The following is an 18,294-nucleotide window of genomic DNA, read 5'->3' as shown; positions in this document are numbered from 1 at the left end:
CATATGTCCTCGTGTGTGTGTGTGTGTTTTTGTGTGTGTGTGTGTGTGTGTGTGTGAGAGAATAAATGCTGAAGACTTTCCGTTTGGTTAGTGTTTCAATGATGCTTGAATCGTCGGCCGTTCTGAGGGTGGGGTCTCTTTGTGGTCTAAGTCTTTTGTACATGTAAGTGGAGTGGTGATTCCTCCTAGTCTCAATCTGTCAATGTTGCGTGAGCATGTGTGACGTGTGACCAGTTATCTGTCTTCAGGGCTGGAGCATAGTCCGTCAAACTCACCCTGCTCCCTCTGAGGGGGGAATGAATGAGCAGGACACTGAAAGCTGCTGCGGTGCTTGTGCCAGAGCATCACTCCAAACATACGTACTACTGGTTGTGTGTATAATAGGGCAGCTCTCCTGATGTGTTTGTTTTGTGACCAGAGAAGTGAACAACGCATGCACAACGTAACTGTTGAAGCTTGAATGAAATAAACCCACAGCAGAGTGCTTACATTACCACGTGTGTTTTCCTGTGTGTTAAATACACTTACAGGAGAGTGAACTTCAACAAAGAGGATTTGTGTACTTGTGCTTCCTGTCACGTGTCCGTCTTTGCTCCGTTTGCATCTTTTGCAGGTGTGATACACATCTGTGGCGATAACCAAGGCTGGAGAATAAGCCCTGTGTTTGCGGTTTGTGTGTGAGAGGTTTGTGCTAAACTGTGTGAACTCTGACCTGCCTCTTAGGCTTGGCAGACACAGCCCCCTCCTGTCTGCTCACACACCACAGGGCCTGCCTGTTCAATGCTCAGATGAGCTTGTTCCTGTTCTCTAGCCAATCACGCACGGACAAAGAGCCCTATAGAAACGTATGGCTCCACTCTGACAAAATACACACACTTTCAAATGCTTCTCCCACTCGTTATGCTTTCACCTTGTCAACACCGGCAAAGGAGCCCAAGCAGTAGCTGCAGTTCACCCTTGGTGTTGACACTGACTGAACTGGTCCAGCAACGTACTGCTGTGCACTCAAGTGATATGACATGGCCCACATCCCAATGCATAATCATGTAGTTACATTTCTAATGGAAGAGAACATTGATTTAAGACCCATAAGGCTGCTTTGGTTGCAGTTGTGTCCGTGGGATTGTCCTCCCCACCGTGTCTGCGTCAGACGCCTCCTGTCTGTTCTGACTTACAGCTCCTCAGAGGGAAAGGTCGAGAGGGAAGTCATCATTGCAAGATATACGTCTGTATTTTAGGGAAAGAAAAACTCAGCGGCTCTATGTGGAAAGAATGTTCCATCCTCATCTCCCCTGTCTGTCTTTGTCTTGACTTTTATCACCTTTACTTTCTCTCCAGTTCTTTCATTAAAGTCTAAATTCTTCTACAATGGCGTCATTTAGCATCCTCCCTGTTATCTATTTCTGTCCCTCCCTCCCTTGATTTAGTGTGATCTACTTCTGTGAAGCGCCCTTTCCCTTTACATAATTCTTTCAAACATCTCATTTGCTTTAGCATTCTTCCTTTCAGGAAAAAGAATAATATGCTAGCAATTGCTCTTTCACTGTGGTCACAGTTCATCTCCATTCATCCCCCTTTAATTATTAAACCCATCCAACCCTCTGTAGTGTCACGGCAGCTTGTATTCAAAGTTAAAACAGATGTTTCTTTTCAAATGACTATCATCCTTTTCTACAGGTAAGGACTTAGCATATCTTCTATATACTGTAATATTTAAAGTGTTACATTCACACTGGAATTCATTTCTTCAAAGAAGGTGTCACATTTTAAACACACATTCATAAGACAGCTCAATGTTTACAACAGAATTTATTTTGATTTGGGTGAAAACAGATGCATGACACGTATTCTCCATCCCCCAGTCAACTGGACAACCATTCTGGATTTTGTTTGTCGGCCAGTTGTTTGTGTGCGTTTGTCTCTCTGTTCAAGTGATATTAATGTCTCTACATGGCATACAATATTAAGAATTGTATCGTTACAGGGCTAGATATAAAATGGTCATGACTATACTTACTATAAATATACACAGATAAATAACAAAGAATGGATGAACAAAGAGTGAGCCTGAGTAGAATCACACCTCTTAAATTACCTTTCACAAATAAAGCCAAAGATATTTACATACCAAAGCCAGCTCAGCCACATGCACATTGGGAAGGCACATTGCTACACAAGAAGACCAAACAGAACCCAGAAAACGAGTAGACAGAAAGGCCTGTCCACTAACTTTATTGTAACTGGCAACACAACTTTAAATTGCATTCTTTTTATGCCACTTAGGTCAAACAACCATATACACCAAAACCCTTTGATACGGATGACATTATTTTCAGTAATTCACCTTTTAGCTGCTCAGAAGAAATCTCATGTCTTTAGTAAATGACCATTTCCCTTTATTGCATTGTGGGTTTCAACAAGAGTGAGTAAGATTGGACACTTGAGAGTAATAGTTAGCGGTCCCGGGGAGCTTGATGGGCCATTATTTTCCAGACTGAAAGCTGAAGCAGACTTGTTACTTTGGGAGGGAAATGGCATCACTTTTCATCTCAAAGTTAGTCTTTGGGAGTTAGCCACCGCACAGGCTGCTAGAGTCATTTCCCGGCCATAAACACGCCAACGTCTCTTCCTCCCTGGTATTTACAAGGCGCTGTTGTACAATCTCAGGGCCTCTGCTGCTGCTGCCCTCACGGTATGTGTTTATGGGTTGATGGAAGATGAAGAGGGACACTGAGATGCATTTGAAGGGCATCACAGGTTGAGCTTTCAGTCGATCGGTCGGATCATCATGCGGACCGACTTGAGGGAGTAGAAACCTCCTCCATAGTCGGCCCAGAAGATTCCATCCTGAAATTTGCTGCGGTAAACTCCCCCACTGTACCACACACCGTTCAGATTGGTCTGGCCACAGGCGTTGTACCACCAGCCGCCCTTATGGAAGTGGGCGCAGTTACCTAGTGGAGAGGGAGACAACGTCATAAAACCAGGAGTGTGATGGAAGACGAAGAAGAAGCTGTACCTTCTCATACATGATCTTTATGCTACTGCTAAATATACGAATTCAAAGAGCAGTTAGAACTCATCAGTCCCCCTTACCAGCAAATGCATCCTTGTCGCGATCAAGCGTGGTGAACTGTTTGCCGTTGTGACTGCTGAAGGAGTCCCCGGCATTGCCCTGGTAGGTTCCGAGCCTCAGCCGATAGCCCTCGCTCTCTGATTCCAGGTGGAAACTGCTGTACTCCGCGTACACCTTCTTCCCCGTCCAGTCCTCCAGCTCTATCATCAGCCTATAGTCGCCCTGTTTCCCCAGGTTGTAGATATTGTCCAGCCCGAGCCAGTGTTCACCGTTTATGTTTCCAAAGCCTCTCTGTAGGGGGACAAGGACCATAGCATGTTTTGTTTTTCAATGTCCTTTTGGTTAAATGTCATTGCAGTGTAATTCAGACCAACAGAGCACAGAAGGAATTTATGTTGGCCGACAGAGAGAGGTTAATTAGATTCCCTAATTGGGTTTTTAAAAAATTGTAATCGGTGGTTTCTGACTGGAGTTGAATTAGTTGAACGGTAATTTAGTTGTAATTGGATGCGGAGCCTCACAGACAGATTTGTGTTCCTGATCCAAACAGCATGTAAGTATTATCTCCAAATCTAACTTCATGACAAAGAGAAAATAAATCTTTCCTTTGCCTTTTTATTGTTATTATTTTTTCCACTGACAACTAGGAGACCGGTAATGTTTGACAGTCTGTGTATTAGTGCCTTTTCTGTTGTCATACAAACTGTGTTCCCTGGACTTTTTCCCTTGCATGCTCTATTGGACCCTGGATCAAATCTCATTTAGGAAGGCTGACACTCTGGGGGAAAAGGATGAAAGGATCATTTGCAGTGGGGTTGAGCTGTAAATGACTCTCAACTCTTGGGCTCTCTGATTGCACTTATTTGTATCTGGGTCCCTAACTTCAGTTCTTGGCTGTGATTCCTGTTTGAGGAAATCCACCACTAAGCTGTTTACATTGATGGAGTGCTTGCTTGGTGGCCCCAAAATGAACTGCAGAGACTGGGATACTTAGGGGAGTAAAAGTAGAATGCAGTTGCCTCATGTTTTAAGATATTTTGATATTTTTCCCTAAAGAATAGATTACATTTAACTTTTGGTTAGGCTGTGTCATTAAACCCGGCTTCTACCATATCAAACTTAATGGTCCTTATTAAATGAATATGTTCGTTCAACTTGCCTTATAGTTCTCCCAATTCCGAAAGAAGTTCACCGAGCCATCCTTCCTCCTTTGCAACACGGTCCATCCTCCATTGTCAAGGCCATGTTCACACCAGGCTTGGATCAACGGTCCGTCTGTCTTTAGCAGGTACATCCCACTGGTGGTGTGTCCTGCCTGTCGCACCTGGTAACAGTCCCTGTAGGGACCTGTGGATGGAAAGATGGTTGTAGAAAAAAAAGGTTGATTTGAATCGAGATTTTGCTAGTGAACCTTGCTTTTGATTTTAAAATGTTTCATATGTAAAGAAGCCTTAACAAAAGCTCCAATATTATCCCTTGGGGCAATATAATGCTGATGAGTTATCCTCGCCAGTAAAAAGCCAGAAATCAACGTATAACTTAAAGGCATTGTACAGTAGATTGATTGTAAAGCTGTCTTTTGTTACTCATTCCTTCTAAAATCCTCCATTGCCTGAATCAGTTTTAGCCCCCTGAACAAATATGCCATACTGTGCCTCGAATTGAGCAAGATGTCTTCTTTTTTTTATTGCATATGCAAAAGTCATCATCATCAGTCCAGTAGCTCTAGACAGCAGACAAAAGGAAGGGGAAAGAAAGCTGGGAAGGAACCTCTGCTAGGACCCATGTTGTGAGGATGTATCATGATGGCCACATATTTGGAAAATATCTCTTTTTGCTCAGAGCATCCAAACACTCTGCAGTCTGAAGTTGATCATACACTTCCATGCATGTATACGCATAAATTATTATTTCTAGATATAGCCTTCAAATGAAGCCATGTGGTGGCACTGCACCCATAGCTGAAGCAGCTGAAACTAAAGCCAGCATATTTCCTCTGTTTTCCCTTGTGTGAATATGCATTAAACCAGTATGAACACCGGCATTGTGTGGGGGGCCTCCAGGGCCTAAAGGCCAATGGAAGATGGTTTTCTCAGCTGAGTGTAGGAGCACATAGGGACTCAGTGTAATGCCCCCAAAACAGATACCTAAAACGCCCCAACATAAGCTTGTATTTTTCTAGTAATGATATGTCTATATTAGAACTGTCAGTGAGGGGGTTCTCCAACTCAATTCACCTTTTCTGCTTGTCGGTCTTTCTCTTTGGTGTCTCTAAACACAGCTTAATGGAATTGAGATTGAGAGCTTTGTTTTCTATATAAAAAAATGTGTTTGCAGTTTGTGAAAGTGCAGCTTAATTATGGATTAAGCCAGTGGAATTGGAGGATATTTGCATTGGACCTCCGAGTTCTAATGAGCTATGAATGACTTCAACTAAATTCTTAAATTACAGTTCAACAAGGGCTTTGTGAGGTAGCTGAATAATTATTTCATTTTTTTTTTTGCAATGCACGTTTTTAGAAGTATGGCTCCTATTTTCTGCTCATTGAGCTTTTTAATATGCCTATCAATCTTCTAGTGCTTCAAGTGAGTTGAATGTGTTGCAAGCTCTGTGTTCTAAGAAGAACTGTGTTCTCCCTCAGATTGATTTGTGGAGGATTAGCATTGACAATGACTTGAGCAAACCCTTGTCACACCCATTATCAAAAAGCTAAAGACGGTTTATTCTAATGTTTTCTAAATGTCATGATTGATGACCTTATTTATGTAGTTTGGCATAATGATTTACTAAATAATACCTGTCATTTTCTCTAAAGGCGAGTAGCAAGCAGGGAAGATATCTTCAACTGGAGTCTGTCAGTGTTGGATTTAAATAGGTGATAATCAGATTCAGGAGGAAGTCTTTTTTTCTCCCCCAGCATTCTTCTGTAAGCTTATTATGTCACCCTGCTAAATGACTCCCCTGTCAGAATTCAAACAGGCCAGAGGGATGTTAGTAATGATTTCATCCATCTCACCATCTGGTTGTATCACCCCTATTGACATTCTCCGCCATAGTCTAATCGGCAGTCAAAATACAACATCCCTGGCCAATTTTTAGTAGCGTTGCAAATTAGTTTCATATTGGAGATGATCTCCCTCAGATGTCAGACATATCTCTGTGAGAAAAGCAGAGGAGCCCAACCTATCTCAGACCCTCGGACAAAATCCTCAAACCAGATCAAATCCTCTGAGACTGAGATTCTGTGTGTGATTGACACTTTTTTTTCTTCCAAAGAGTTGATGTAAATCTGAGTATAATCTTGTATAATCCCGTTCTCATATTTGTTTTTAATGCTGTTCAAAGAGGTGTACTCCTCATACTACTAATTTAGTACATATGCTCAGTGCTGTCTGTCCATTACAGGCAGCCAAGTCAGTATCATAGGAATGTATGATTGAATTGCCTCTGTAGCAGGCCAAGAATTTACCAACTGTTGCAAAAAATGATGTTTTGAATTGAAGTCCCAGGGCATTTTTTTCTTTGCTCACCTTCCCTCCCCTAAAACTCAGGGGATTCCCTGATTATTATACCATATTCAGTCACTTCCTTCACCATGCCACCACTTAAAAATTGGTACATACCATCAGAAATAAGCGTTCCCTGTGGTGGTGGAGGATCAATACCAAATGGGCTTGCAGTTGGTGTATCCATGTGTGATCCTCTGGGAAAGGCCCTGTTGTTATTGTCCCTCTGTATCTCATTGGTGAAACGATTGTTAACTGGTATATTCTGTGGTACCACCTGTACAAGTGGAGGCACTACTGGCAGCTCACTGCGCCCCATTGTCCTCAGACACTGCTCTTCAAGTGCAGTTATGAGAACCGACTGGTTGTTGACCACTCCGGCCATTGTGGCAAACCGGGCCTCCAATTCCCGGTACTTCGAAGAAAGTCGCATCATCTCTGAGGTCACATTGAGGACGCGGATCTCCAGCTGGGCTAACTCAAGAGAGTTGTCTCTTTTCCTGATGATCTCATGCAGCAGCTGCATATAGAGCTGGGTCACCCTGGAGTTCATGTTCCTGCTCTCCTTCCGAAGCAGCTTCATCTCATTCACCAAGTTACCATCCACATCAACCACCAGCTGCAGCGTCTCAATCTCACGCCGCTGCTTGCTGAGAACCTCCCGCACATCTGCAATGTCCATTCGCGTTACTCTGTCTTTGTCTGGCTCGGGGCCTTTGGTGCTGGCACAGATTGGACCTGATGACAGATATTAATTGTTCAAAAGAAAAACAAGGTATTGTTAAATTAATGAACATGGGATGATTAGCTGAATTTTATTTAAAACATTTTTTTATCAAAAATAAGTCATTCTTTGAACCTGTGATTCTCTCATGTGGTACAAGGAAGGTGTAGGAACACTTTTTGGCATCGGGGTCGATGGGGGCTCTTTTACTCCTGTTCAGAGAAGGCTCTTTGGTTCTCCGGGCTTCCCTGGAGCTCCTGCAGTGACTCTCTTCCCAGAGGGAGAAGCAGAGCAGGGCACACAGGCTCCACATCAGCCCCTGCATTGCTGCTGGCTCGTTAAATGGATAGATGGACAGCTACTGGTGCTCCCTCCAAGTCCCCCCAGGCCTCCCTGCAAGAATACAAAATCTTTGTTTACGACGACGGCTAACAAATTGAATGTACACAGCAGGGGCGTTTATTATATGCTGTTCCAGACTAGAGGAAATTACCACCATAAAATAAGATTTGAATGAAAAGGTATTTGATACTTTTCAAATATTTATACACAATCAGTTATTGTTTAGGAAAGTGTGTGCAGTAGCAGAGTGGTCAGGTCATCGTTTCACATAGTTGGATGGAAAGATTGAAAGAGAGAACACTTTTGCACTATAGCCCACGGAGAGGGGCCTGCTTTCTGTCTGGGTTGCTGATCGATAACCCATTTTTCTGAGGTCTTGTTAGTCTCAAGGAAACAGATTATTATTTTATCTAGGAAACTCCCACCCTCTTGTTTTGTCTACTATAATTATTAATGGTATTTTCTTTTCACCAAAGGAGCTTTCTCAGTAACCCTTTTTAGAAATCCAAAAAGGTTTCAGCAAGAGGAACATGGTTACAGTTTTGGATGCTGAGCCATACTGTAGTTCCTGCATCATAAAAACAGTCACTGCTCTTGAGTTGCTCTGTAACTTTAAACGACTGATTTGTCTACCACAAGCTGTGCGACTACTACAGCTCATGTAGAGCATACACTTTCGAACAACCGGGGTAGTCACTATCAATATTATGAGACGGATGGGAATATTGTGTAAAATGTTAACATGTGTATTCCCCTGGACTAAAAATAGAGATGCTAGCTTATTGTTTTTTAATTACGTTTTATTTACATAACCCAATATCACAAATTGCCGCAAGGGGCTTTACAATCTGCACAGCATACGACAACCTCTTTCCTTAGACCTCCGATTATAAGGAAAGAAAAACTATACAAAAAACAGTGGAAAAGGTTGAAGAAACATCAGGAAGAGCAACATAGGAGGGATCCCCCTTTTTAGGACGGACAGCCGTGAAATAGATGTCATGTGTAAAGAGAAGACCAACAGTGTGACAAAATAACAGATGCACAGACTGTAAAACATGCAAATAATGTGGATGCAGGAGCATGTTATCAACTTCAGGTGTCACTAAGTTTTGAGGACCCGAGTCAAAGACTTCCTCTCCACCATGTGACCCGCAAGAGGACAGACAGACAGACAATCACAGAAGAGGAAAGCACAGCATTCACAGACAGTGAGGCAGACACATAGGATTGTAGTTATCAGAGATCTTTAAAACGTTTAGCTGGCAGGGATCAGGCAGTTGGTTTCTAAGCTAAAACCAGTTCAGACTATGTCTCCTGAGAGAGTTTTAAAAACCTTTGTCATCATTACAAGGACAAGCTAGTCCAGGTCTAAATTGAAAATAGAAAGTGGTTGGACCCCGCGGTTGAACAAAAGAAACATTCAGGGCAGATGCCTCTATCCTTCTGTAGAGAGTCAAGTCCAGACTGTTTCCACTTAGTGAGTAGCTTCCCAAACAAACTGAGTAAAACCAGAAAGATCAATAAGTTCCAAAAAGACTTTCCCCCAGGGGGTTGTTGAAGACCTTATTCAGTTGAATATTAACACCAATAACTAAGATCTTATCAGAATAACTAAATAAGTAATACAATCTGAGACCAAATCTCCAAGTTCTTCTAGAAACTGGGAGTAAGGACTAGGTGGTCCATGGAAGAACACAAGGTTCCATCCCTTTCCCTGGACAAAGCTATTTATAGTCTATTGAGATAATGAAATTAAATATCCTGTAATCCATCTCCCCTTGCTCTAATCAAGGCTGATGTTTCTTTTGTACATTGTCCTTGTTTAAATAAAGTTACATTACAATAGACTTATAGATTAGAGCGACACCCCCTCACCGTAAAGCGTTCCCAGTAACGAGTAATTGGAGTTGGTGTACTCAGCTGGAGAGGCTTTATCTGTGGCAAGAAAATATTTGTTCTCTGCCATGCTTCACATAAACCAATCGTATCCAAATACTGATCAATAATCAGACATTTTATCAGTAGGGTTTTGGTAAGAGTGATCAGTTTTTTCAGCCAAAGCCCAATCAGTAAGGGTACTACTAGTAGTAATAATCTTTTATCGTTAGTACAAGGTTTTGGAGGCCGGAGCATGTGACGCTCAAGGGATACGGGAGTGACCACTTTGGATGTTTTATTTTGTGAGGCTTGACACAAGCCAATGGACTCAAAATCCACACTAACCATAAAGCTAGCGCAACAAAAATGTTCAGTACAAGGCAGCATTAGTTTCTATGGGAGGAACCCACACATACAGACTCAGAAGGGGTGTGAGCTGAAGGCAAGGGCAGTTTGTGCATAGTGTTGTGAGCCCCATCTTAAGGATGATGAGTTCCACTCCCTTGCTTATTTCTTATCCCTGCTGATTTAGTTTCTATTTTACATCAATGCACAACGACACTTGCACACAGACATACGCTCTGCTCCATTTAACACCCTGATCTGTGCCTGCGAAAGGCCGACACCAGCTAAACCTCCTTATCCACCCCATTACTCTTCAGTCAGTCTTTACTCAGTGCCACATAATTAACTCCTTCCTCCACCCTGAGACTCAGGCCCTGTGTGTTTCCCATATGAGGCCATTGTGGTTCTTCAGGAATTCTGGCACTTGTGTCACTTGGAACAATGTGGAGAGGGGAACAGGATTACAGTCAGTGCTGCAGATCTATAGCGTGCGCTCACTTGCTGGTATGCAAAAGCTTGCGTGTCCGTCAGTATGATTGAATACTGTGTGTGCATGACTATCCAGAGACGTTATTCATTTTCATGGTTGTGTGTTTTTCCAGCAGCCGGCGTGTCTGACAGTGTAACCAGGTACCTTGCTGACCTCAATGAGGGCTGCTAATGACTTTAACAGCAGCGTCAGCAGTATCAGTTATCAACTGGGTCGTTCCTTCCAAGCAGCGACTGGCTTTGTACCGTTGTGAGCTTTGTGACGTGTAGCATCATCCACTGTCCTCTGCATGCCCCCTAGCATGAACGTAACGGCCGTAACAGCTCATCCATCAGCGATCGCCTCCTTTATTCCCCATCTTTTGTCATTATTTTCTTTTCATTCTACTTTCTTTTCTCTTTACTGTTTTCTGGAGCCTGATTTCCTCGATGGTGTTGGTTCTGACTATGATGGGCCTTGTGTCTTGCATGCAACCACGGTATATATCAAATGTTTTCCAGAGGGCGTGAAGGGGTCACCACTGTATCGTAAAGGTACAAGGTTTATGGTGTTTCCTCAGAGCAAGCAGAGCAGCAAATTTTATACCCCAACAAAGGGAAAGTTTTCACCTGTGAGAGTAAACCCTAATGCATATGAACACATAACTATCTGCCTTCACATACTATGGTCGCAGTCGGTGCACCAATAGTTTGTGTATTTCTTTTGTAGTTAGGGAAATCTATTTCTAACCTCTACACTGCTGAGCAGTCATTTTGATGTATCATATTCACACCAATTTGCCCTACTTAACCAAACTATATTGTTTCGTCAGTGGATGAGGAGGAGGACTGTTTTGGCATTAAACAAGAAAAAATGCCTGACTAGACGCCTACAGGCTGTTCTTAAATCTGACTGACCAGTCTGTTTACTTGCTATGGTTGTACTTTACAATGGAGGCACTGTGCTATTCCTGCATATGTGTGTGCATGCATTTTTATGACCAGTGGATACAAGTTCAGTGCTCAAGATCACATGTGTCAAAGACAACAGTTGTATATCTGGGGGAGGGTTCCCTCACATGGTTTTATTTATCTGGAAATATATTGAGAGGTTCCTCAGAGAAATGCTCCCTACGTTCAATTCCTAGAAGAGCGCTGGGCTCCGTGCACAGATGCTTCAGTGGCAGAACAAGGGAAGGAGCTGAAGAGCGGCAGGCTGGAAGGCCCAAACAAAGGATAACACTGACAGTAGGGAATGAAAGAAGGAAGAGACTAATGGTGGTAGAAAATGGGTCATGTCCATTTTATCACAAACAGACCTTGAGGCCTCTCTTAGACAAAGTATTTTTTAGTCTCGACAAATCTGCACTCTTTTTTTCTGCCGGTTACTTTCCATTTAATGACTTTACTCTCTGTGTAAACCTCCCCTCCTCCTTACTTTCCTGTCCTTCCGTTTTTAATACTTTCCTTTATTAGCTTTGTTGCTTTCCCTCCTTTTTCTCTTCAGGTCTTTCAGTAGCAGCTAAATCACTTAAGCAGCAGGTTGCAGAGACGTGTGTGCTGTAAGCAGTACGGCAAAGAAGAGAAAATGCATGAAAAAAACACATTTTCTCCTTAATTATAAGATATATTATCTTGTTTGGCTTAGCCAAAAGGCTCTTGTATTCCACAATGTCTTTGCAAAGCCGTTGAGTTTGGAATAAAGGATTTGCATCAAGCCTCTAACTCAGTCCTTCCTATATTTTGGCAACAGTATGAGCTTCTCAAGTGCACTGCTCCTGGGTCCTCAGCCTTCTAATAGTTATTAATAGTCAGGAGACAGGATGACAGTGGCTTTTTAATTGTCCTCACTCTCCCCTGTCTGTCTCTGTCTGAGCTCTGGTTAAATTTATATTCGTGGAACAGTCCAAGGACAGATATTATTTATATGCATCCTTCTTGCTCCTCTTTTTACTACACACACACTCACACTCACACACACACTTAGGTCCAACTGGAAATCATTTTCAATTGAACATAAGTCGACAAAGCCCTTCCTTCTCGTTATGTCTTCTTCTAAAGCTTACTGTCAAATGTGTCATTTTAGTCTATGCTTCCGATGCTGATGGTTTTTATGTTTGTCTACGCTGCTTGTAGTCTGATTAGATTTGAGATGTAAAGCTAAGCCGGTTCTTACTGACAAGTGACAACAGCGCTTTGACCTGAACAGTAATATGGTTCTCTGAGGCCTGAACTTTGGCAATTTTATTTATTAATAAAGAAGATAGATAACAGCTTAGGGCCATGCTTTTGCTGACGGCTCACTGGGCGTCTTCATTACACACACACACACACACACACACACACACACACACACACACACACACACACACACACACACACACACACCATATCTCCACATGTACCCATATTTGCACACAGCTTTTAAACACCATGTGAAGTGGTGTCAACTATGCAGCTGGCTTTGCTAAATGTGATCATCAGCTCAGCTGTGCACCAAGGTTCTTGGTTCCCTTGAATATAGCCCCCAGCTGACCCAACTATTTCAGATTGGGTTAGGCTTTCTCTAACCATGTCCTCCCCACAATTACTGTGGAGGTGTGTGTATTGGCGAGGACACTGGCTTTCGTCTACTTCGGTTTTTCTGTGTTGTGGGGGATGAGGTATATGAACGGTGATTGCCTGAGTAGAAGACAGAAGTTCTTCTTTTCTGCGTGTCAAGAGAGGAAATGACCTCATTAAGCGAGACGGCTGATTATGTTACTGCTTTTTTTGGTTAAACAACCCAACGAATGTTTACTTTTCCTCAGAGTGGCGGCCATATATTATGGCTACAGGTTACTGGGAAAACCCCCTTCTAGAACGCAGACCTCATTTTGTGATCCGAGCCAAACATTAATTAACACTTGTTGAATCCCATTAATGTCACTATCATACAGTATTTATTGCACTTGTAACATACACTTAGTTGCTACTTTATCATGTACAACTAACTGATGCTAATAGTCTAGTCTTGCACAGCCAGAGCAAACTACAGCTAGTACTAATAGTCTAATACAACAGCCCTATAATAAATCCTACCTGCAGAACTAAAAACTACATCCTCCACAATGACTATTAAATTGAATCCACACCTCTTATCGGTTTCTTCCAACCTTAATGATGGAAGGATTTATTGCAGGACTGGTGTATTAGACTTGTAGTTTTAGTAATGTGTACCTAATAAAATGGAGAGTGTACACTATATTTAATGGTTTTCCAATCTGATGCTTCCTGCTCATGTAAACAGAGATAATCTGTTGTGATGATCTGCTGCTATACTCGGTGAAGTGTGAAGTGTGCACTGGGCTGTACATGCATGTGTAAGGTTGAGTACACAAACTAGAACCAGGCATAGCGTAAAATGTAGATTCAGGCCAGAAATGTCCTCTGAATACTCCTGGTGAGAGCGTGTTTCTCCGGGTAGGGATTTATGAATTTGGATGTGTCAGTCCATAGCCCTGATGGATTGCAGTTCAATAAGCGAGAAGGGCGATTTGGACAAAATGTGTTTTATGTTTTCATAGCCAATGTAATCCCCGGCTTCCACTCCCCGACCATCCCCCCAATCTGGTTCTCAGACTTTCTCGCAACAAGATCAAGATGCCCTAAAACACACATCATCAGTGGTCAGAAGGAAGAAAGAAAAGTAAAAACAAAGAGTGGGGTTGAAGGAAGGAGAAGAGTGTTCTTGAGCAGATTAACAATAGACAGCAGCAGTGCTTTCATCTGTACGTGATGTCACTGTAATGAGCTACGTGACCAATCGTGCACTCCCTTAAATGCACAAACTGACTCTAGATTTAGGGCTTGATCAGACAATTGTTAAACAGAGCCAGGAGTGGAGAAACAGCTGAGAAACCATCTATCCAGTTTGGAATAAAGGATATCATTGAAATAAGAGCAGAGACATAGCTCAGATGTGAGGTTATTGGGGAAGGGGGGGGGGGGGGGCTGGAGAGGGGAAACACAGCAGGAGTGGCGAAGCGGTGAAAGTACTGACATGATGAAACAATGAGTGAAAACAGCCAAACGATCCACTCTAAAGAAATACTAAGGACAACAAAAATTGAAGAAAGCTTCCAGAAATGGGACGGTGCCACCGCTGTGGAATGGGAAACACATTGTGGTATGGTCTCAATGCGGCTGGTTCACATCACCTCATAAAATGATGTATGTTTGAAATATCAAACGGTAAATTAGGGCAAATAGTAAGGGCTTTAATAGGATTTTCCCTACATTTAAAACTTAAGCGTGTCACTAGGACTGGAGCCCCCTCCCTATCCCCTCTGGAATCAAGAAGTGAAGGATGACGTGTAGAAACAAAGAGTTTAGCTGTGCTTAAAATAAAACTAGCCCAATAAAAAAAAAAATAAGTGGTTCCTGCTTCCTTGCTACTGACTTGTCTACCTTCATGATGGTTTATTACTGTGGGAGCCCCCAGATCCCCATGGAGGCCCCGCAGCCCCCCATCTGTTTTCCTTCTTCTGTAGTGAAACCCTAAACATGTGGGTTTATGTTGGGGTCAGAGGTCTGTACGTGGGATTAGGGTGCAGCCCCACCCTTCCTCTAGCCCCCGCAATCAATCAGCCTTTGTAGAAACCGCTTCCCTCTCCTTTTGCACAACACACAAACAAGCCGTTGTTCTGTCTGGGGGTATCCAGAGGATCAGAGGTCATATCAAGTCGTCCGTCTCCCTCTGTCCAACTTTGTCTAGATAAGGACCCTCAACTCTCAAATACACATACACCACCAACACAATTATATGTGCAGGCACACTTTTAATAGTAGCATAACAGTCATATTTGGTTAGCTGTTAGCTTGTACCTTCAGGCAGCTTTTTCTATTGGGTCAAATCAAAGTCTTACAGCGACACAGGCACATGGTCCTGGGTTTCAATCCTTTCAAGATTTGGCAATGAGCTTGAGGAGCGTCAGGACAGAGAGGAGAGCCGGGAGGAAGCAGTACTGAAATGGTACAGCGTTAATGGGAGTGTTTGTTAGGCTGCATGGTGTAAAACCTTCACATTTTAGGAGACGATCTATAGCCACTCATACTGTTCACCTAAAGCTCATACATCAGTCTGCACATGCTTTCTATTAGTTGAATCAGCGACAAGAACACATCAATTTACACAATCGTTGCCCCCTGGCTCAACTTAGTAACATGCCTTCCGCTTCTCTTGTCTCTGTTAGTCCCGGCCGACCTGTATGTTGACCTGTCCGTTCAACTGTGTCCAAGCTCTCTCATTAGGGGGATTCTGACTGAGCCTCACGATGTAGCTATACACACACACACACACACACACACACACACACACACAGTCACAGTCACTTTCAGTTTTTGTTATTCTTGTAGCTCTGAATTTGAGTGTAGGTTTGAATGTAGGTTTGAGTTCTAAGCGATGCACGGTGTAATGTGTCCGGCTTGCTCGGCTGTGGTTGGATTTAACCGCTTGCGGTCAGCGCAGCGTTTGTAGATTTTATCCAGTGGGTGTGTGTTTTCTGTGTCTGCTTCTATATGCACTTTACTGATAAGATCTGCTGAGCTGTCTGTAACACATCTGGGTCTGTGAAAGGGGTCCACACACAGCCTTAGGTCAAACAGGGAGATACGATTGGCTGCATGCCCATCGCTCCAAAAACCGCAAGCTGGTTCTGGCTAAGTGAACTATCAATCTCCTGGTGCGTTACAACGCACTCTGCGGCAGGGGCAGGGAAGCAGTTAACCAGCTCTGAAGGCCTGCAAGAAGTACCTGTGTGCTCTTTATGGGCTTGTCCTGGAAGGTCTTAAAATGTTTCAATGGGAAAGACCTCAAAGAGAAAATAGTTTTTGGGATTTATAGTCCGGTGGGTTTGGAGAACAGTTAGTTTATGTGTGGATTAGCCGAAAACGACCCGTTCCTCATTCACCTGAGTTTCAGGTGAACCCGGTGTCCGAGCACAGAATGTCCTGGATGTGTGTCAGACAGCTGCTCCCCCTCCTTCTCTTCATCCATTTCATTTTTCTTTTCCAGACAGTTATTGGAGGTATTGATATTATGATTTATTGCTCAATGGGAACAATCCCAGCAAGCTCCCCAAAATGTTTTCTTAGCCTTTTGCCATTCCCTCATTTTCCTTTTTCGAAACTCAAAGAGCTCGGAGCTGTCTCCTCTCTCTCTTCTCCCGCCGCACGTCACAGACATGGCTTTGTAGCGAACTGAATCTTTTCCACACATCCACCACCAGACCGGGACGTAAGTGAAAAACATTTGAAGGTAATTGTGAGTTGCTGATATGGAAGTGCATCCGATTAGAGTTCTACATTTTCAAGGTTTTTGTCTTAGGGGGGTGTGCATTTGACAGAGGATGTGGTCAGGAACAGCCTGTTATCTCCTAAGGATTTCACAAACTACATGTGTTTTCTGCACGTCTCGGCGTATATTCTCACGACTGTCACATGTAACAGAAACCCTAGCCCCTAACCTCTCAACCCGACATGTCACCGCCTCCATTAGGTGTAAGTTATTCATCTAACCCTGACTCTGCCAGGTTAGCCAGGCTCCATCCCTGTAAGTGGCCGGGCTCAGATGGTGCTGCATTAGGAAACCAAAAGCCATGAACAAATAAACACGCCTGCCTTCACAGCTCCAATCTCTCCGTCTGATCACATCACGTCTCCCTCAAGTGTTTTGCTGGAATGCCCCACTTCACTTTTCTCTCCCTTTCCCCTTTGTGTCCTTTTTGTTTCTAACCGTATTGTTTGAATAGTTTTCTCCGCAGAAGGAAAACACTTCAGTTTTTCATTATTTCAGGATTTCTTCCTTCATAATAAATTGTACTCTAGTCTCTACACAATGGGGAAAATGCCCAAATCACCAAACAACTTTTCTTTTTCCACTTCATTCATTCCTGTATTTTTCCTTTTCAAATGTCATCCTGCACACCGTTGGCATCGCTTTCATGGTCTCATTCACTGTACGTCACGTGTGTGTTGGGACGCACACACCATGCAGTCATCGGCATGCTGTACTCAGAATGGCCTAAGATTCCAGAGGAAAGCCAAAGAAGCGTTGCTAAATGTTTCTGTCTGCAGCCGGAGCCTCCAGTCACGAAACGTCCCAGCCTCTCAGCCAGAGCTCACAGCTGCTCACATGCACACACAAACACACACACACACACACACACACACACACACACACACACACACACACACACACACACACACACACACACACACACACTCTGTCATGCTGACACCCACACACCCACAGGCTCTCCAAAAACAAACTCAGAAACATAATTAACTCAGGCAACATTTACCTTTTTTTTGCTACCAGTAGTTGGGGTGTGTGTTTCCTGCAGTTATAGATTCACGTGTGTATTGTATTGTGTCTTCATCGAGCTGCAGTGCCCAGGACTCATCTCTCTCTCTCTCTCTCTCTCTTTCTCTCTCTCTCCCCGGGTATTTTGGTGCTCCCCTCCTTCCGTCCTGAAGGTTAAAAATCACAGTACAAGGCCCCAACTTCCCCCCCAAAAAAAGATGTGCTCCTCCTCCCTTATGGCCTCAGCTGTCCTGGGGCTTGGGCTGGGGCATGGTTCAATAGCCGGCCACTTCCACAGACTGAGCTCCTGATGACTGAAGCTTGAAGTTTTTCACAAAGGATGGGGGAGACGAGAGGAGGGGAGTGGGAAGGAGGGCGAGGGGAGGAGAAGGGGGATGAGGGTGTGGGAGTTTGATATTGCCTTTCTTTTTTTCTTTTTTTTTCTCCTCCTCTCTTTCTTTTGGAGTGGCCCCGCCTCCCTCTTGATGTCACTCCCATGGAAAAAAAAAAAAGACCGAAAAAGAGAATAACAGAGCTGCCTCGTTAAGTTTCCCCATCCTCACCAATGACCTTCATGGTTCCTTGTGTAGAGCAAAGGGAGTGAAT

The 18,294-nt window shown here is 43.4% G+C and overlaps 2 protein-coding genes across 3 annotated transcripts in view; one reads left to right on the top strand and one right to left on the bottom strand.

Moving 5' to 3' along the window:
* Window positions 1–18,294, top strand: part of ralgps2 (Ral GEF with PH domain and SH3 binding motif 2) — a 64,807-nt gene that overhangs the window by 38,373 nt on the left and 8,140 nt on the right. The window lies entirely within an intron of this gene.
* angptl1a (angiopoietin-like 1a) lies at window positions 1,793–18,006 on the bottom strand. Its single transcript, XM_080032395.1, has 6 exons — window positions 17,687–18,006; window positions 7,443–7,700; window positions 6,701–7,321; window positions 4,232–4,423; window positions 3,097–3,363; window positions 1,793–2,954 (listed from the first exon to the last, which is right to left on the bottom strand). Exons 2-6 carry the CDS (start codon window positions 7,630–7,632, stop codon window positions 2,767–2,769), a joined length of 1,458 nt encoding a protein of 485 aa, XP_079888521.1. The 5' UTR covers window positions 7,633–7,700; window positions 17,687–18,006; the 3' UTR covers window positions 1,793–2,766.

Source organism: Ammodytes marinus (assembly GCF_949987685.1).
Source record: "Ammodytes marinus genome assembly, chromosome: 8".
NCBI classification, from domain to species: Eukaryota; Metazoa; Chordata; class Actinopteri; order Uranoscopiformes; family Ammodytidae; genus Ammodytes; species Ammodytes marinus.
Note: the sequence above shows the minus strand (reverse complement) of the source record. Positions and strands in the feature narration are given on the sequence as shown.